This window comes from Scyliorhinus canicula, chromosome 3 (genome assembly GCF_902713615.1).
Source record: "Scyliorhinus canicula chromosome 3, sScyCan1.1, whole genome shotgun sequence".
NCBI lineage: Eukaryota > Metazoa > Chordata > Chondrichthyes > Carcharhiniformes > Scyliorhinidae > Scyliorhinus > Scyliorhinus canicula.
Window position 1 is genome coordinate 40,567,264 of NC_052148.1, and position 19,335 is coordinate 40,586,598.

General features: G+C 43.8%; 1 protein-coding gene across 6 annotated transcripts in view; it reads right to left on the bottom strand.

Moving 5' to 3' along the window:
* LOC119963922 overlaps positions 1–19,335 on the bottom strand; it is a 136,978-nt gene that overhangs the window by 67,106 nt on the left and 50,537 nt on the right. For all 6 annotated transcript variants that reach the window (XM_038793343.1, XM_038793341.1, XM_038793346.1 and 3 more), the window contains one exon: positions 15,214–16,917. In XM_038793343.1, coding sequence (XP_038649271.1) covers positions 15,214–16,917 — 1,704 coding nt within the window. The remainder of the gene's footprint in view (positions 1–15,213; positions 16,918–19,335) is intronic.

Below are 19,335 nucleotides of genomic sequence, written 5' to 3' on the forward strand. Positions count from 1 at the left end.
GAGAGAAAGGAGCTGATGTTTTGAGTCCAATGACTCTTTGTCAAAGCTAACAGAGAAAATGGGAAATATTTATACTATGGAGTGAGAATGAAAGATGAGTAATAGCCACAGAAATCCAGGGAAACCGGGTGCTAATGGTCACAGAAACTAAGGGGAAAGAGGTCTAATGGCAGCCCCAGAGAGAACAAAAGATGTGAAAGGCCAAACAGCAGAGAAACTGGCATCAGAGGATAAACTCTGACATATGTAGATGTAGGAGGAGGGAAAGGGGGAAGCAAAGTGTAGAAAGGGTAAGGAAAGGTGGAGAAGATGGTGGGGGAGGTGTTATATATTAAGAAACAAAGAAATGGTAGAAAAGGCATACATAGAACATACAGTGCAGAAGGAGGCCATTCGGCCCATCGAGTCCGCACCGACCCACCCAAGCCCCCACCTCAGTTAAAATTAAATGGGATGAAAACAAATGGGTCAAGGTGGGGTGGAGCTAATCATCTGAAGTTGTTGAATTCGATGTTGAGACCGGAAGGCTGTAGCGTATTCTTTCTAACTGGAAGATGAGATGTTGTTCCTCCAGTTTACACCTCCCGCTGCCTGGGGAGAGCAGGTAGCATAATCAAAGACCTCCTCCACCAGGCTTACTCACTCTTCCAACTTCTTCCATCGGGCAGGAGATACAAAAGTCAGTACACGCACGAACAGACTCAAAAACAGCTTCTTCCCTGCTGTTACCAGACTCCTAAACTACCCTCTTATGGACTGACCTGATTAATATTACACTCCCGTATGTTTCATCCGATGCCAGTGTCTATGTATTTACATTGTGGACCTTTTGTTACCCTTTTTACCCTGTACTTTCTTTTTATTTTACTTTATTTTCATGTAGTAAATGATCTGTTTGAGCTGCTTGCAGAAAAATACTTTCACTGTACTTCGGTACACATAAAAAAAACAAACACAATCCAATCCAAAGGGCAATTTTCTTTTGTCCCTTTGCTGTCAGATTTGACTGAAGTTTTCACAGATATGTGAAAAGTTCTCAAATAGCAACGTGAGCACATGTTTGTTCCTGCCCCACAATGCATATCTAAAAAAAAACCTTGAATTTCACATCCAAAACATTTTCTGAGCATTACTTTGTCTGATGCATTTTCTTTGTGCCATAAAGCAGCATTAAAACCTCAGAATGTTTTTCCTATTCACACAAAGTTTAAAAAATGTAGACAACAGTGAAATCTGTTAAACTAGGCAGAGCTAGAATTTACTGTAGACCCAGAGGAATGTTTGCAACTATTAATCCACACAAATGTCATTCTCTTGCTACTGAAAGGCAAGATTTAAAAGAAAATCTCAAGCATCCTTTCTTTGGGTTAACCAGAATGAAGTTCTCTTTTAAAGAATTTTAGGGCTATAAAATTATTCACAATCTCCCACGCTTCTCTTGAAGACAGTGACTAATGTTCAATTCAACTCTATCCACAAAGTCAACTCTCTGATACCTTGCTCAAATGGACACACATCCTCCGAGAGCTCTGATAGACAATGTCCTCAGGCTGAGTGTTGTTTTGCGATATCACAGCCAACCCTAACCCAGCAGGTTTTATTGGTTAACAACCGTTTCCTTCTCCCCAGCTCAAGGACATTTCTGGCACACAACCGAAAGTCAGTCAATTTTATCGGTTCAAACTAGGCAGTGGTAAATTTAATTTCTTCACCAAAAAACTTGTGTGTTTGTAGACCTTTAGGTCTACAGCATAGAAAAGGCCCTTTCGGCCCATGGCATCTGCCGGTCAAAAACAACGACCTAACTATTCTAATCCCATTTGCCAGTTGGCCCACAGCCTTGTATGCCTTGGATCACAAGTGCACATCTAAATACTTCTTAAATGTTATGACGGTCGCTGTATTCACCACCCTTTCAGACAGTGAGTTTGAGACTGCCACCACCCTCTGGGTGAAAATTATTTTCCTCACATCCCCTCTAAACCTCCCTATCTTTTACCTTAAGTCTATGCCCCTGGTTATTGATCCCTCTCCCAAGGGCAAAGGTTTCTTCCTGTCTACTTTGTCAATGGCCCTCATAATTTTATACATCTCAATCATTTCCCCCTCAGTCTTCTTGGCTCCAAGGAAAACAACCCCAGCTTTGACAAAGAGTCCAGATTCGGAAAGGGTCGCTCAATTCTCTCTCCACTGGTGCTGTCAGAGCTCCTGAGATTGTCCAGTATTTTCTGTTTATGTTTCAAATTCCAGCATCCGCAGTAATTTGCTCTTCTCCCAGTCTATCCAATCTCTTATCATGGCTAAAATTCTCCAGATCAGGCAGCATCCTGGTAAATCTCCTCTGCACCCTTTCCAGTGCTGTCACATCCCTCCTATAATATGGATTCCAGAACTGCAAACAATACTCTAGTGGAGAAGTTCCCTGGGGAGTGGCATATCAGATCCGGCAGAAGAAGGTTAAGACCTGGCCAAGGAATTGGAAGAGACCTGTGGCACAGCAACACTTGGTGTGCTGGGTTTAACAGGCTCTATCGATGGCAGGTCAAATTTAGGGTGCTGTACCCGGTGAAACCACATGTGACTTTTGAAGGCCAGGAGTGCTATTTCAAAACCCCAGAAGGAGCCAAAGATTTTTATTAAAGAGCATAGACTGTGGGACAACTAAACTCTGATGGGAGATGGACGAGTTGGCACAACAAAGTCCGGAGGATGCAGGTAGTGTGGGGGACAGAGGTGTTTTTTTTTTTTCTTTCTTCTTGGGTTGGGGGATTTCATTGTGGTGATTATTTGTTAAAGGATAATAAGTTTGTAAGGAGTCAGCTGCCTCCCCACCCCCCAGGCGCCTGTGTGGTGGTGTTTTGGATATGTCTTTGTTTGTTGGGGGGGGGGGGTCCACAAGGAGCCATTTACATTCATCAAGGAGGAAAGGCTGGCGGGAGGGGTAGACAGGAGAAGCCTTCGGGCAGGAGCAGCCAGGCTGGCAGGTAATGCTGGTGAACGGAAGTGAGGTGGGGAGATGGCCGCGAGGGTTGGCCAGGGGAGGGTCGGGGTGGGGGATGCGATGTGGCAGTGTTGGAAGAGAAGGGTGGTTATGGGCGGTGAAGGGGGCCAATTTGGATAGGCCCAGTTTAGGGTGAAATTAAAGGGGACAGAATCGGTAGGGGAGGATGGCGGGCAGTAGAGGGGAATGGAGGGCCAAGCCACCAGTAAGGTTCATAACATGGAACATGCGGAAGCTGAACGGGCCGGTGAAGAGATCTCGGGTCTTTGCGCACTTGAGGAGCTTGAAGCGGGGTGGTCTTTCTGCAGGAGACACAGATCTGGGTGACGGATCAGGTTAGGTTGAGGAAGAGATGGGTGAGTCAGGTGTTTCACTCGAAGTTTGACTCAAAGTGGGGGGTGGCCATTCTGTTGAGTAAAAAGACGGGATTTAAGTCTAAGCAAATGCGGAACCTGGTGGGGGGGGGGGGGATACGTGATAATGAGCGGAGTGTTGGAGGCAACGTCGCTGGTGCTAGTGAATGGATATGCAGCGATTTTGGACGATGTGGGGTTGGGGAGGGGGTTGCTGGGAGCGATTCCAGTCTTGGCCACGCATCGGTTGATTATGGGAGGAGACTTTAATTGTGTGTTGGAGCGGAGGGTGCACAGGTCAAGCCCCAGGTCAATGGGAAGGCTGCAGATGGCGAAGTAGCTGGGAGGGTGGAGTTGAACCAAGATGTGGAGGTATTGCAGCCACATTCTGGGAGGCGCTGAAGGCGATAGTTGGGGGGATTATCGCGTTCAAGGTGCATGGAGATAGGAAGAGAAGACAGGAGTATGGACGATTATTGGATGAGATAGTCAAGGCGGACAGGAAATATTCAAAAGACCTCACCGTGGAGGGATTGCCGAAGCATAAGAAGTTACAGTGGCAGTTCGATAGACTGACGACAGGAAGGGCTATTGGGCAGCTGCGGAGGGCAAGGGGGGTGCAGTATGAATATGGAGAGAAGACGAGCCGCATGCTGGCCCATCAGTTACAGACGCAGGCCACGTCCAGAGAAATCCTGAGGGGTCTGGACAGGGAAGGAGGAGGTAGTGTCCAAGCCGGGGAGGATAAATGAGGCGTTCAAGGATTATTATGAGAAATTGGATAGGGCCGATTCGAGGGTGAGGAAGGGTCAGGCTCGAGTGGCCGAATGGCATCCTTCTGCACTGTACATTCTATGATATGGGCCAGTTTTTTAGATGGGTTGGAATTCCCACGGCTGGGTGAGCAGAGGAGGCAGGCGCTAGTTGAGCCATTAGGATTGAGAGAAGTGGTGGAAAGCATTATAGAGATGAAGTCGGGGAAGGCCCCGTGGTAGGATGGTTCCCCACGGAGTTTCACTGGGACATTTAGCTAGGTGCTGAGGAAGGGGGACCTGCTGGAGACAATGACACAGACGATGATTATGCTAATCCCAAAGAAAGGGAAGGACCCGCTAGAATGTGGGTTATATAGGCCCATATCACTGTTGAATACAGACGTGAAAGTGTTGGCTAAATTAGTGGCAGGGAGGATGGAGGGATGCGTCCCGGGGTGGTTGCAGAGGATCAAACGGGCTTTGTGAAGGTTAGACAACTCTCGAGTAATATAAGGTGGTTATTGAATGTCATCATGACCCTGTCAAGGGGACGGGTATTGGTGGTAGTGGTGTCTATGGACTCAGAGAAGGCTTTTGACTAGGTGGAGTGGCACTACCTGTTTGAGGTTCTGGGAAGGTTTGGGTTTGCGCCGAAGTTTGTGGCATGGGTGCATCTGATTTACGTGGCTCCGGTGGCGAGTATGCGGACCAACGAGATGAGCTCACGGAGTTTCGGGTTGCATAGGGGAATAAGGCAGGGGTGTCCACTGTTGCCACTCTTGTTTGCGCTTGCGATAGAGCCCTTAACGATGGCCCTTAGGGGGTCAGCAGAGTGACAGGGGATTATGAGGAGTAGTACAGAGCACCAGATGTGGCTGTATGCAGGCAACCTGTTGTGTGTCAGACCCACTGGAGAGTATGGGTTTATTAGAGAGGTTCGGGACTTTCTCGGGTTATAAATTGAACGTGAGGAAAAGCGAGATGTTCCGGCGAACGAGGTGGGTCGGGAGTTAATTTAGGGGTGTTACCATTTAGGGTAGCCAGGGCTATGTTTAGGTATCAGGGGGCCCAGGTGTCAGGGGAGTGGGTAACGTTGCACAAATAGAACTTAAAAGTTGAGGAGATAAAGGAGGACTTTCGGGGGTGGAATACGCTATACCTGAAGCTGGCGGGGAGGGTCCAAGTGGTGAACATAAATGTCCTGCCAACGTTCCTATTCGTATTCCAGACACTTCAAATCTTTATTCCAAAGGTATTTTTTTCTGGAAGCTGGTGATTTCAGAGTTTATATGGGTGGGGAAGGTGCCACAGATAAAGAGGGTCCTGTTACAGAAGCAGAGTGGGGTTGGCATTACCAAACCTGCTACACTACTATTGGGAAGCGAATGTAGAGAAGTGTGGTCGTAGTGGGGAAGGGAGAGGTGAGAATGGGTTAGGGTGGAGGAAGCCTCCTGTAGAGGCTGCAAAAACGTTTTTGTATTTTTGAATATGTTTTGAATAAAATACACTTTTAAAAAAATGATCACTGTCTGCAAAATGCTTCCTGTTTCCTCATTATCTAATCTATACCCAATCTAAAGTAAAGTAGTGGTATTGTCGCTGGACAGTAATCCAGAGACCCAGGGTAATGCTCTGCGAATCTGGTTTTGAATCCTACCATGGCAGAATTCGAATTCAATTTTTAAAAAATCTGGAATTATGATGACCATGAAACAATTGTTGTAAAAGTTCACCCGGCTCACTAATGTCCTTTAGGGGAGGAAACTTGTCATCCTTACCTGGTCTAGCCTACACGTGACTCCAGACCTACAGCGATGTGGTAGACTCTTAAATGCCCTTAGGGATATGCAAAAAACGTTGGCCCAGCCGGCGATGCCCACATCCCATAAACGAGTAAAGAGAAAAAAAATCGTGATCTAAAATTAAGTCCAGGACCTCTTATGGGACCTTCTATGTACTGACTTAAAAATTCCACTCCCTCTAAACCTTTCGCATGATGATTACCCCTGTTAATATTGGGGAAGTTGACATCCCCCACATCACAACCCCGTTACTTGTAAACTTCTCTGAAATTTGCCGACATATTTGCTCTAGTATTTCTCTCAAACTGTTAGGGGGCCGGGAGAACACTCCCAGCAATGTTATTGCTCCTCTTTAGTTTTTAAGTTCTACCCATAAGGCTTTATTTGAAGAGCCTTCCATGATGTTGTCCCTCCTTACTGCTGTAAATTGATTCCCTTATCAAAATTGCGAGACCCCCTCCTCTCTTTTACCTACCCTGTCTTGCCTGATGATTCTATATTCTCTCTCTCAACCATGCCTCAGTGTCAACAACGATATCATGCCCCCATGTTTTAATTTGTGCCCTCAACTCACCTGTCTTGTTCGTCAGACTCCTTGCATTAGAACAAATACTATCTAATCTTGGCAAACTCCCTTGTGACAAAACTGGTTGAGACATTCTATGCCTTCCTAGCTCACTTGCTGTCTTTTCTAAATTTGGTTGTGTATCTCCCCCTGCTGAACCTTCTCTCAGAACCCCCCCTCTGCCAATTTAGTTTAAATCCTTCCTGCAGATACAAAGAAGGGTTGTTAGCACATCCTTCATCTTCATAAAATTACTTCTGGCTAGGTACTAAGAAGGAGTCATGGTAAAGTGAAATCTCAGCAATGTAGAGTTAAGTTTCACTGCTGACTACGTCAAAGTCACTCAACCATGAAGGGAGATGAATGGAAAGCACTTAACTCTCTTTGAAGTGGTCCAGGAGCTGATGTTTATAAACATTGTGATTAGGTTCACAGCTGACCACTTCAAAGTTACTCAACTGTGAAGGGAGATGAATAGAACAATGCTGACAGCTGGATGTGCTTGGCATCTGTTAATTACATGATAGTAATATCAATATCAAAGAGAAATGAATGAATGGCTTGCAGATCAAAGGTCGGAGGGGGTTAAACCCAGCTGACTGGTTTTCCCTTTCCAGGTATTAACAGAGGGTTCTTCTTCCTCTGCCTAAGCCAGCTGGTATATTGCCTCGTGAGTTTGAAAACAGTGATTGTTTCCTCTGCCTCTAACCGAACTGCTTTCTTGCTTCCAGGCAGACATATCTCTTCAGAGGAGGCTTCAGGCAGGGGTATCTCTTCTGGGAGGGCTTCCAAGCAGAGGTGTCTTTTCTTGGGGCTTCTGGGTGGTTGCTGGGCGATGTCTCCTTGATTAGGGGGTCTCTGGAGGGTTCTCTTTATTTAGGGGGTCTCCTGGGGTGTCTCTGATGGATTTCTTTAATTAATTAGGGGCTCAGGTAGTGGGGGCTGGATGGGTAGCTCTTGCATTGTTGGGGGGGGGGGAAGGGAGAGTGGCCCTACAATGGACTTTGGGGGCTACTCCCTTAAAGAGTCCTTGGCCCATTGCGAGGTCCACCACATCAGATACGCTTGTCAGGACCTGCACCAATTCTCACCCACGTGATTCCCAGCCCAGAGGACCGGAGAATCACGAGAGCCCAGAGCAGGCAGTCTTACAGACCCATTTGCATCCTCCCGCAGGTGCTGGTCGCAAACCTCGATCCCGACTCCAGTGGCGGCCTGGAACATCAGAAATGGATCGCCGCCAGATTCCTTTTTTTTCCCCAGGCACTGATTTCTCTGCAGCATCAGGAAATGAGCTACTGGCGGCAGAGATCCCAGTCCCATGTTACAAAAACACAACTGAGTTTTTGGATGAGGAGACAGAAAGTCAGAAGGAAGATAGGGATAGCTAGAAGTAATTTTGTGAAGATGGCGGATATGCTAACAAGAAAACAAGTTAGAAACTAGGGAAAAAACTCATAAGATGTCACATTCTATGCATTTTGGTAGGAAGAAGAAAGGAGCACAAAGGGATTTGGTGTCCTTTTGCATAAATCAGGCTAGCATGTAAGTTCAGCAGGTAATAGGAAAGGCAAACAGAATGCTGACCTTTATTGCAAAGGGAATGGAGTATAGAAATAGGAAAGACTTACTAATATTATACAAGGCACACACCTGGAATACTGTGAACAGTTTTGCTCCCCTTATCTAAGGAAAGATTGCCTGGCACTGGAGCAGTCCAGAGATGGTTCACTAGGTTGATCCCAGGTATGGAGGATTTTCTTATGAGGACAGATCAAGTGGATTATGCCTGGACTCACTGGAGTTTATAAGAATGATGGGCGACCTTTTGAGATATATATGATTCTCACGGGGCTTGTCAAGGGAGATGCAGAGAGGTTTTTTCCCGTTGTGTAATAGTCTAGTTCCAGATGGCATAATCTCAGACTAAGAGGGTCACCCTTTCAGACAGAAATTAGAAATATTTTCCCTCAGAGGATAATGAACCTGTGGAATTCTTTATTACACATGGCTGTAGAGGCTAGGTCATTAAGAATGCTCACGGTTGAGATAAACAGATTTTAATCAGTAAGTAAATCAAGGGTTATGGGATAAGGCAGGAAAGTGGAATTAAGAATGATCATATCAGATCAGTCATGATCTCACTGAAGGATGGAGCAGACTCGATTTGCCAAATGTGATTCCTAACAGCAGTGAAGGTGTACCTACACTTCATGGACTGCAGCAGTTCAAGAAGGCAGCTCACCACCACCTCCTGAAGGGCAATTAGGGATGGACAATAAATACTGGCATAGCCAACACCGCCCACATCCCGTGAACGAACATTTGAAAATGGGCTACTTCTGCTCATACATCTTACGGTCTTATCTGCTTTCCTGAAACCTGAACAATAAATAAAGATCTGCAGAATAAAATAGAGGCCTGGATGCTAAGGTGTGTGTTGGAAATTCCATGCAATTCATGCACAACCCATATGACAAATGATTTGCTGTCTGAAATTGCAAGAACAAAAAGAACCCTAAAAAGTGACATCCAGAAAATAAAATGTCAGTATAGTCATTTGATCGAAATGAAATGGTGAAAATATCAAAGCTGAAAAGCTACAGAGATCTTTTCTGAAGGGAAAGTGGAGGGCAAAAGAAATAGGATTTGATGGTGAACATCACAGAGTGGTTGCAGATGTGCTACAGTGGATGGACGAGGATGGTGCTAAACAGAAGAGTGTGACATACCATGACAGCAGATCTCCTGGTAGAAGCTAGAAGCAGGTGCAGGGGGAGGAATAAAGAGGATGGATGTGGGTGATGCAGTTGACATGGTGTACATAAGCCATATGGTAAATTGTCAAATGACAACTTGTTAGCAAATGTTAAAACCCATGGACTAAAAGTGGGAAGGTCGCAAACCATTAGCAACACTTGCACCCTGGCCTAAATGGCAGAGATTGGCATTTTAGTCTCCTGCTATTTTTGTGGAGTCAGACCAGGTACTGAAGGCACGTGTTAAACGATGGCTCAGGGATGTCATGAACCACAGGGATCCCTAGTCTGGAGTCAGACATCTTTTGACAGTTAATTGATGTTGCATGTTATAATGTATGCTGTATAAGTTAAATGTTTTAATACAATGATTAAGGCGTTAGAACTCCTTATCCAATGAGCAAATCACTTGATATTGATATTCAGATTTGACAATATCAGTTGTTTCCTGTGATTTAATCTTTTGATTCATCTGTTCCCCTGCGTTTAAGCTTAAATAGATGGTTGAGTTTTCACTGACTTTAAAGGATTTATTGTATTCAGTTCTGGATGCTTTGTTTACATAGCTGTGTCATGGACGAGCATTATGCATACTTGCCTGAGCTCCAAACTCCATCGATTCATCATGGACTCCCAACTGATTCAGCTCTGGATGGGTTGTTAACACAGCCGACAAAGGGACTGATAGCTTGACAATTTTATGCCACTTGATAAAACATTTTTTTAAGTGCTTTCTGAACGACTATTTATTTTGACAATTTAAGACCATCTCAAAATCTTCCCAGCATCATTATAGTGCTGGACATAGTGGATATTAGTGATACTAGGGTATGATGGGGGAGTGAAGGAGTCTAGCGGGCATGGGGGATGTGGGGGGCAAGAGTTGGGCGAGAGGGGTATGGATCTGAGGGTTGGGGTCCTCACACTCATCTATAGAGCTGGGATAATGGTTCAGCAAACGGAGGCAGGCCTTCTAGCCCCACTGTCACAGCAGCTACCAGTGTCTGTTCCCATCATTGCCCTCTTTTGAGAGACCACGGTCCTGATTCCAGGTTGCGTCCGACACTGGTTAAAGAAAGTATAATGGATGGTCACAGCCACTCAGGAGATGGGATCACATAGTTGGGAAATACCCTGACGTACGAATCCCCCTCAATGGGGGAAAACCTGGCCCATAGAATAGAGAAGTAAGGAGGTTAGGGTGAATCTTTATAAAACACTGGCTTCAATTGGAGTACTGTATCGAATCCTAGAAGCACACTACAGGAAATGGGTGAAGGCAGGGGAGAGAGCATAAAAAAATTACAATGCATGGTAGCACACAGTGGGTAGCACTGTTGCTTCACAGCACAAGGGTCCCAAGTTCGATTCCCGGCTTGGGTCATTGTCTGTGCGGAGTCCGCACGTTCTCCCCGTGTCTGCGTGGGTTTCCTCCAGGTGCTCCAGTTCCTTCCACAAGTTCCAAAAGACATGCCATTAGGTAATTTGGACATTGAATTCTCCCTCTGTGTACCCGAATGGGTACCGGAATGTGGCGACTCGGGGCTTTTCACGATAACTTCATTGCAGTGTTAATGTCAGCCTACTTGTGACAATAAAGATTATTATAATCATGATTCCAAGGTTAAAAGACTTCAGTCACAGGTGTAAAGTTAGATAGGAAAAGATGACATTTGAAACATGAAGGTCTGGCAAAACCTAAAGGATGAGAAAAAGCAAGCAAAAATCCCACAAAGGGTTAACATCATTCAGAAAAGAGGGTTTGAAATGCAAATAGCCTTTATCAACGTGAGAAATCTGATGCCGTCCTTTCAAGTTACAGAAATGCTAGCAAATTAAGTTTTAGTTACATGAAGGAAACAATAGTTCACACTTTCATAGAAGTTAATTATTTTAGTAAGAATTGAATAAGAATTGTCAGGATTTTATGTTTGAACTAAGTGATAATAAAGTGTATGAGTAAAATCCTGCTGGCACCAGTTGAATGTGGGAATTTGAAGATATCAAATTCACTGAGGCATAAATTTAACACCAAGGAGGAGTCAGTAAAACATGATGAGAACAGGAGGTATCACTCCTCTAAAATTTGAAAAGCATCAAAGCATTTTTACCAATGCTTATCACTGAAACATCCTTTGGTTAGACATGATGGAAACTAGATGTGTACAATGGACAAATCAAAATTGCATAAATGAGAAGATATTATTTAAAGGTAATAAAATGTAACCAGCATGGCTATGAAAAGGGTATTAAACATCCTGAATCACTAGCAGCCGACATTCAGCTCTCAGATCGCAGAGCTGCTTCGGTACATGGGAGAGATTGAAAACGAAAGCCGAACAGAACAGCGAATCAACCAGGAGAAAACCAACAGAGAAGAATGATTGTCATGGAGGCCTGGATCAACCGGCACCGAGAATTCAGAAGCATGATATTTTTACTTGTTGTAAAGACAGTTTTTTAAAAAGTAAAATAAAGTAAGTTTTAAATTAACCGTAACCTGAAACAGTGGTTATTATGAAATGAAATGAAATGAAAATCGCTTACTGTCATGAGTAGGCTTCAAATGAAGTTACTGTGAAAAGCCCCTAGTCGCCACATTCCGGCGCCTGCTCGGGGAGGCTGTTACGGGAATCGAACTATGCTGCTGGCCTACTTTCAAAGCCAGCGATTTAGCCCTGTGCTAAACAGCACCAATTACAAAATATTGATAAGTCTACTGTGTTTTCTTAGCAAGGCTGGACCCAGGATCGAAGCTACTAAGTGGCAAGTCGATAAAATCTTCTTTGAAGATATAGGTTATACCGGGGATAACTTGAAACACTAGTTTGACTTGAGTAGCACCTACTTAAGTCTGCAAAGGATTCAAGGAGTGAAACTCCTTGTGCACCATTTAGAACATCTGATTGGCCCTTTTTGGTATATGGGGAGTTCTAAGAATAGTGGTAATTTAACTTCACATGATAGGATAGAGATGTTGGGCTATTCTCCTTAAGGAAGAGAAGGTTGAGATGAGACTTGACATAAGTGTTCAATATTTCAAGGGGACTAGGGACGTTTATTTTAATTCAGTTTTATGGGACGTGGGCTTCGCTGGCTAGGTCAGCATGTGTTGCCCATCCCTAACTGCCTTTGAGAAGGTGGTGAGCTGCCTTCTTGATCCACTGCAGTCCACGTGGTGTAGGTACACCCACCTGTGCTGTTAGGGAGGGAGTTCCAGGATTTTGACCCAGTGACAGTGAAGGACCAGCGCTATATTTCCAAGTCAGAATGGTGAGCAACTTGGAGGGGAACTTCCAGGTGGTGGTGTTCCTATGTATCTGCTGCCCTTGTTCTTGAAGGTGGTCATGGGTTTGGAAGATGCTGCCTAAGGAGCCTTGGTGAGTTCCTGCAGTGCATGTTGTAGACGGTACACACCGCTGCTACTGTGCGTCAGTGGAATTAATCTTTGTGGAAGGGGCACCAATCAAGCGGACTGCTTTGTCCTGGATGGTGTCGAGCTTCTTCAGTGTTGTTGGAGCTGCACTCATTCAGGCAAGTGGGGAGTATTCCATTACAGTCCTGACTTGTGCCTTGTAGATGGTGGACAGACCGTGGGAAGTGAGTTACTCAGGAGGCGAGTTACTCGCCGCAGCATTCCTAGCCTCTGATCTGCTCTTATAGCCATAGTATTTATATGGATAGTCCAGTTCAGTTTCTGGTCAATGATAACTTCCTGGATGTAGCTATTGGGGGATTCAGTGGTGGTAATGCCATTGAATGTCAAGGGGCAATGGTTAGATTCTCTTACTGGAGATGGTAATTGCCTGGCACTTGTGTGGCGTGAATGTTACTTGCCACTTGTCAGCCAAATCCTGGATAGTGCCCAGGTCTTGCTGTATTTACACATGGACTGCTTCAGTGTCGAAGGAGTCACAAATGGTGCTAAACATTGTGTAATCATCAGCAAACATCCCCACATCTGACCTTATGTTGGAAGGATAACATTGATGAAGCAGCTGAAGGTGGTTGGGCCGAGCACACTCCACTAAATAACACCTGCAATGATGTTCTGGGACTGAGATGACTAAGCTCCAACAATCACATCAATCTTTGTTTGAGCTAGGAATGACTAACCAGTGGAGAGTCGTTCTCTCTCTCTCCCCCGTTAGATCGGTTCTGAATCTATCCCATTCAGCATAATGGTAGTGCCACACAACTCGATGGAAAGTATCCTCAATGTGAAGACAGGATTTCGTCTCCACAAAAGCTGTGTGGTGGTCACTCCTACCGTTACCATCTTGGACAGATGATGAGGTTTGAGGATGAGGTCGATATGTTATTCCCTCTTGTTGGTGCCTTTACCACCTGTCACAGGTGCAGTCTAACGGCTATGTCCTTTAGGACTCAGTCAGTAGTGGTGCAATCGAGCCACTCTTGAGGACGGACATCGAAGTCCGCCACCAGAGTACATTCTGCACCTTTGCCACCCTCCGTGAAATGAATTGAAAATCACTTATTGTCGCAAGTAGGCTTCAAAGGAAGTTACTGTGAAAAGCCCCTAGTCGCCACATTCTGCCGCCTGTTTGGGGAGGCTGGTCCGGGAATTGAACCCGCGCTGTTGGCCTTGGTCTGTTTTACAAGCCAGCTATTTAGCCCACTGTGCAAAACCAGCCCCTTCCAGTGCTTCCACCAAGTGGTGTTCAACATAGAGTAGTACTGATTCATCAGCTGACGATGGATGGTAATCAGCAGGTTTCATGGACCATGTTTGACCTGAAGCCATGAATCTTCATGGGGTCCTGAGTTGATGCTGATTACTCACGGAGCAACTCCCTGCCAACTTGTAAACCATGGTGCCTGGATACATCTGCTGGGTCTGTCATCCCAGTGAGACAGGACATACCCAGGGATGGTGAGAGTGATTCGATGAGTATGACTTTGTCAGGCTAATGCTCAACTCGTCTGCGTGATAGCTCTCCCAATTTTGGCACAACCCCTCGATATGTCTAAGATTTGCCGTAAGGCAACGGGCAGGAGGTTTAGAGGGGATGGGAGGAAAAACCTTTTTACCCAGAGGGTGGCGGAAGTTTGGAACTTGCTGCCTGAAAGGGCAGTGGAGGCAGGACCATCATAACATTTCAGAAGTATTTAGATGTGCACTTGCAATTCCAAGGCATACATGGTTATGGGCCAAGAGCTGGAAAATGGGATTAGAATAGTTCAGTGGTTGTTTTTGACTGGCATAAACACAATGGGCTGAAGGGCATGTTCTGTGTTGCCTGACTCTAGAACTCTATGTTAATAAGGAGGACTTTGCAGGGTCGATAGGGCTTGGTTTGCAGTTGTTGTTTCCACTGTCTAGTCAATGCCAGGTGGTCCGTCTGTGGATCTGGAGTCACATGTAAGGCAGACCAGATGAAGACTGCAGATTTCCTTCCCCAAAGGCCATTATGAATCAGCAGAGTATTTTACGACAATTAACAATGGTTTCATGGTCATCTTTAAACTTGCAATTCAAGATATTTATTGGATTCAATTTCCACCATCTGCCGTGACGGGATTGGACCCCTGGTCCCCAGAATATTAACCTGGGTATCTGGATCACCAGTACAGTGACAATACCTCTATGCGATCGTCTCCCCATGAGTTGATGGGGAGAAACTATTCTCAGTGGCAAAAACGGCGAGAATCAGAGGACGTGAATTTAAAGTGAATGGCAAAGAAATCAAAGGTGACATGAGGAAAATCATTTTTAGGCAGTATGGTTAGTGTCTGCAATGTCTTGCCTGAGAACATGGTAGAGGCAGACATGGTCTCCTTCTGCACTGTAACCATTCAATGATTCTATGAGCTGCAGTCATTAATAGCCCAGACACCGTTTCTGTTTCCTACATTGAAACCGTGAATACACTTCAGAGGTACTTCACCAGTTGTAAAGACACAATATTAAATGCAAGTCTTTCTTTTTTTTAAAAATATTCTGCAGACAAGCTTACCTTTGTAACATGCTTCATGCAATACTTGAATAAGTAGTGCAGTAATTTGGGCTTTGCACTGATCCAGCTTTCCAATAGAATGTTTAGAGGTTCCATAAGAAAGCAATGGTTGGAAGTAAAATAGATCACTCAGGTGAGTTGCAAATGCTTTCCACATCATGGTTTTGTATTTGGAATATAGTGCAACTTTTCCTTCACAGTGTGAAGAGTCCTGCCAATGTACAGATTTTCTCCTAATAGGAGGAACTAAAGAATGGTGATTTATTTCAGCATATCTTTTGGCTTCTAAATCTTGTTCAGGTTTACTTTCTGCTGAGGGGGTGTGCTGAAATTGCAAATCTTGAGCTTTAACTTCCTGTGGTTTATCAGACATTGGTCTGTTCAGAACATGTTGCCACAGCATGTTGGATGTAGCAAACCCATCAACAATACGGTTCAGAAGCACTTCATCTTCCATGCAGAATTCTTTAACGGACCTCTTACAGGTACATGGTTCTAATCCATGCCGATTGTCCTCTAATTGTGGCCGACACAGGTTAGTTTGTACATCTTCACCACAAAAAATATTATGACTACTTGTGCAACTCTGAAGAAAAGATATTTTTATGTTTTCCCAATCCAAAACTGTGAGGTTATTGCTACGCACAGTAGAAATAAATATTTTGTTTGTCGTGATGACTTCATAGAAACACTGAGATGCTATCCTTCCTCTCTCATTGGCTAAAACGCTCAATACTCTTTCTACTAGGAATGGTTCAATTTTTGAATTCCAACTGTTTCTATGCGATGTTACTTCCCATCTTTGAGACAGTAAATCAGATTCATTTATATTTATTTCTTCAATATCATTCTTCAGTTCAAGGCATGACAGATGCGTATTAGATTCTGATACAATGCTGTTGAATATTTCCAGACCACGAAAAAATTCCCAAAGCGATTCGGAGGGAAGAACATATGGTTTAACATACGCTAAGGTACAAAGTACTGTGGAAATATATTGCTCCATGAGAAAAACAGCATATATGCCCAACAATGTCAACGCCTGCTTCATACGGTTAAAAGTTTCCTTCATATGTATCAGCTGACAATTTAACCAAGGATCATTCTTAATTTTTTCACTGAGGCATTTCCAGTGGCTTGTATGGTATCTCAGTTCTTCACACAGACGTCCAAGTCTCTTGACAGATATGCCACTTGAATGATCCTTGCCCAGATTTACTTTTTTGGACATTTCTTGCTCTTGGGTCAACAGCTCAGTCAGTTTTTTTACAAACTTGGATGCTCCACTTACACTCATGGCATATGTTTTATTTAGAAGAATACAAGATCTACGTTCCAGCAGTATCTGAAGTTTTGCATAATTATTTGCTAAACTCGATATGGTCCGATGATAATGGAAATCAGTGGTGCCCAGAACATCTGAGGGCAATGATTTTACATGACCATGAAATAAGCCTCCTTTTAGACTTCGTTGCAGCTGACAACATTTACCTAGGTCAAAGGCAATCCGCTCTGCCTCAGCCAGTCTCCCTGAAAGAAATCTATTCTCCAGATCGGGGGATAGCAATGAATCATCACTGTCTGTGTCTGAACAACTGTCTTCTGCTTGGTGCTTAGTCATTAGCCATCTCCACCCAGGTTGAAGCCGATTCCAGAGTAGAGTTTCAGCTTGCTGCAGAGATTTTGCAAAACTGTTTGGTAATCCTACATGGAAATATGGAATAATTCATAGAATGTGAGATGTTTTTGGTGGGATAAAATTAGATGCACAGAATAGATCAAACTTAACTTGTACACAATTAACTGACACCACAGTTATGTTCTCTGATGCAGCAAGATTGATTATATTGGTGAGAGAATTCATCCAGCTGTAATACACTTTGACTTGCACTGAAAAACCATTTAAAAATGAATTTGTTGACTTTCTGATGAGGTCATGTCAACCTTCAGTCTTCCCAACTGTAGAACTGCCCTTCCTAGCAAAATGAAAGGTCAATGCAAGGAAATGTGGAAATTCAACAGTATATCCGCGCCATAAAAAAAATCAACAAGCGGGATACAAAAGAAAGGAATGAGGAGCAAAAAGGTAAGAGAAACAATTCTGCAAGGAATGAATAGCAAAGTTTTAACAAATATATTGAGACTGGTGATGGGAAATGTGATTGAGAGTTTGGTTGAGGTTATTTTGCCAATTGCCTTCAATCTGTCCTTTGGTTACTGACCCTTCTGTCACTGTCACTCCTTATTTATTCTATCAAATTCCTGCAGAATTTCGAACCTGTATCACACTTCGACTCTAAGGAAAGCAACACCATCTTTTCTACTCTCTGTACATAACTGAAGTTTATCATCACTGACACCATTCTAGTAAAGCTTCTCTGCCTCCTCTCTAAAGTCCTGATAGGTTTCCTAAAGTGTAGTCCATCAGAATTGGCCACGGTACTGTAGTGAGGGCCTAACCATGTTTTATAAAGATTTAATTTTTTCTGTACTCTATGACTTGACTCATACAACCAAATATCCTGAAAGCCTTTTCAACAGCCTGTTCAGCTTGGTGTACCTAAACTCCTGGGTCTCTCAGTTCCTGCACCCGTTTTAAATTGTACAATTTTGTGCATAATGCCTCTTCTCATTCTTCCTGCACTAAAATTTACATTTCTGTTTTCAATTTTATATCCAAGCTGTTCTTGAATAGAACTCGCCCTGACACAGTATATCGAATGGCCTTCATCTATGCTGTAACTACTCTATTTCCTGAAGATGGTGCGGGAGCAGATGTGAAACACACTCCCGCACGTGGTCACGTTGTTAACGCAATATCACGTTGGGTGACCAATTAGCCTGACATGAAACACGCTCTGTGAATGGCTGAGCGCTGTCAGGTTGGACAGGAAAGAGGGCGGGCACCAAGAAAAGGGAATGTGCAGGCTGGCAGTTCCAATGTGTTTCCTCAGCGGTACAGCTGCTGTGGAGCTGGCTGAGGGGGCTGCAGACCTGTAAAAAATATCAGTGGAAAAACTGCTCCAGACCTCATTTCCCAGATAGATTTGTTAATTTTATTTAATAATAATCACTTATTAGTCACAAATAGGCTTCAATAAAGTTACTATGAAAAACCCCTAGTCGCCACATTCCGGCGCCTGTTCAGGGAGGCCGGTACGGGAATTGAACCCGCGCTGCTGCCTTGTTCTGCATTACAAGCCAGCTGTTTAGCCCACTGTGCTAGTCTCTAATTGAGCCCTGAAATTCATCCCGTCCTGGATCGAGGTTGCAGCTTAAAAATAAAAGGTTGCCCACCCAATCAGCCCGCCCGCCAACCATAAAGGCAGCTAGCAATGTAAAATCCCAGTCAACTATTATTTAATTAATTTAATTTGACTTTCTGATTATCAATGGATTGCTACCAACTCGAGCGCACGTGCGCCAATCGAAATATAAGAGGGCACGACGACGTCGGGATACATGGCCGACATATTTTTGCATGATTTGATGCACTTCTGGGTCAGGCACGCACCTGATCGAGCAACGTATTATGTGTCTATATGTCCTCCCCTCCTCACTGTTTACTACGTTTCCAAGCTTTGCAACATCTGCAAACTTTGAAATTATGTTTGTATATTCAGGTTATTAATATATAAGCCTGAAAAACCTTTAAGTTGCATCCACAAATCATCCAATAAGCAAACATAATGATCAAAAATTCTAATTTCCACTTCACAGAAGTTTTAGAAAACAGAAAAGCAATCAAAAATCTGGAACAGTATTAAATAATTACAGCTTTTGAGTTCCTAAATAAATCTGTACTATTTTCAACTCATCTTTAATAAATATCACCAAATACCATAAAAGGACCTTTATTTTGAATCAGACCATAGTGTACCTGAAATCTCTTGAGGTTGATACTGGATACAAAAAGTATCATCTTACAGACTGATATCTGAAACTTGTACAATAGAAAATAGTGTTGTACAGAATCACTGCCCATTCAGAGACAGGATTCTAATAGCAAAGAAGTTTTTGTATAAAACTGCCTTTTAAGGACGGGTCATTTTAAAAATTGAAATTTAATTAGCCAGAGATGTGAAATACTTATTAGAATTATTGACAATCACTGGGGTCTCA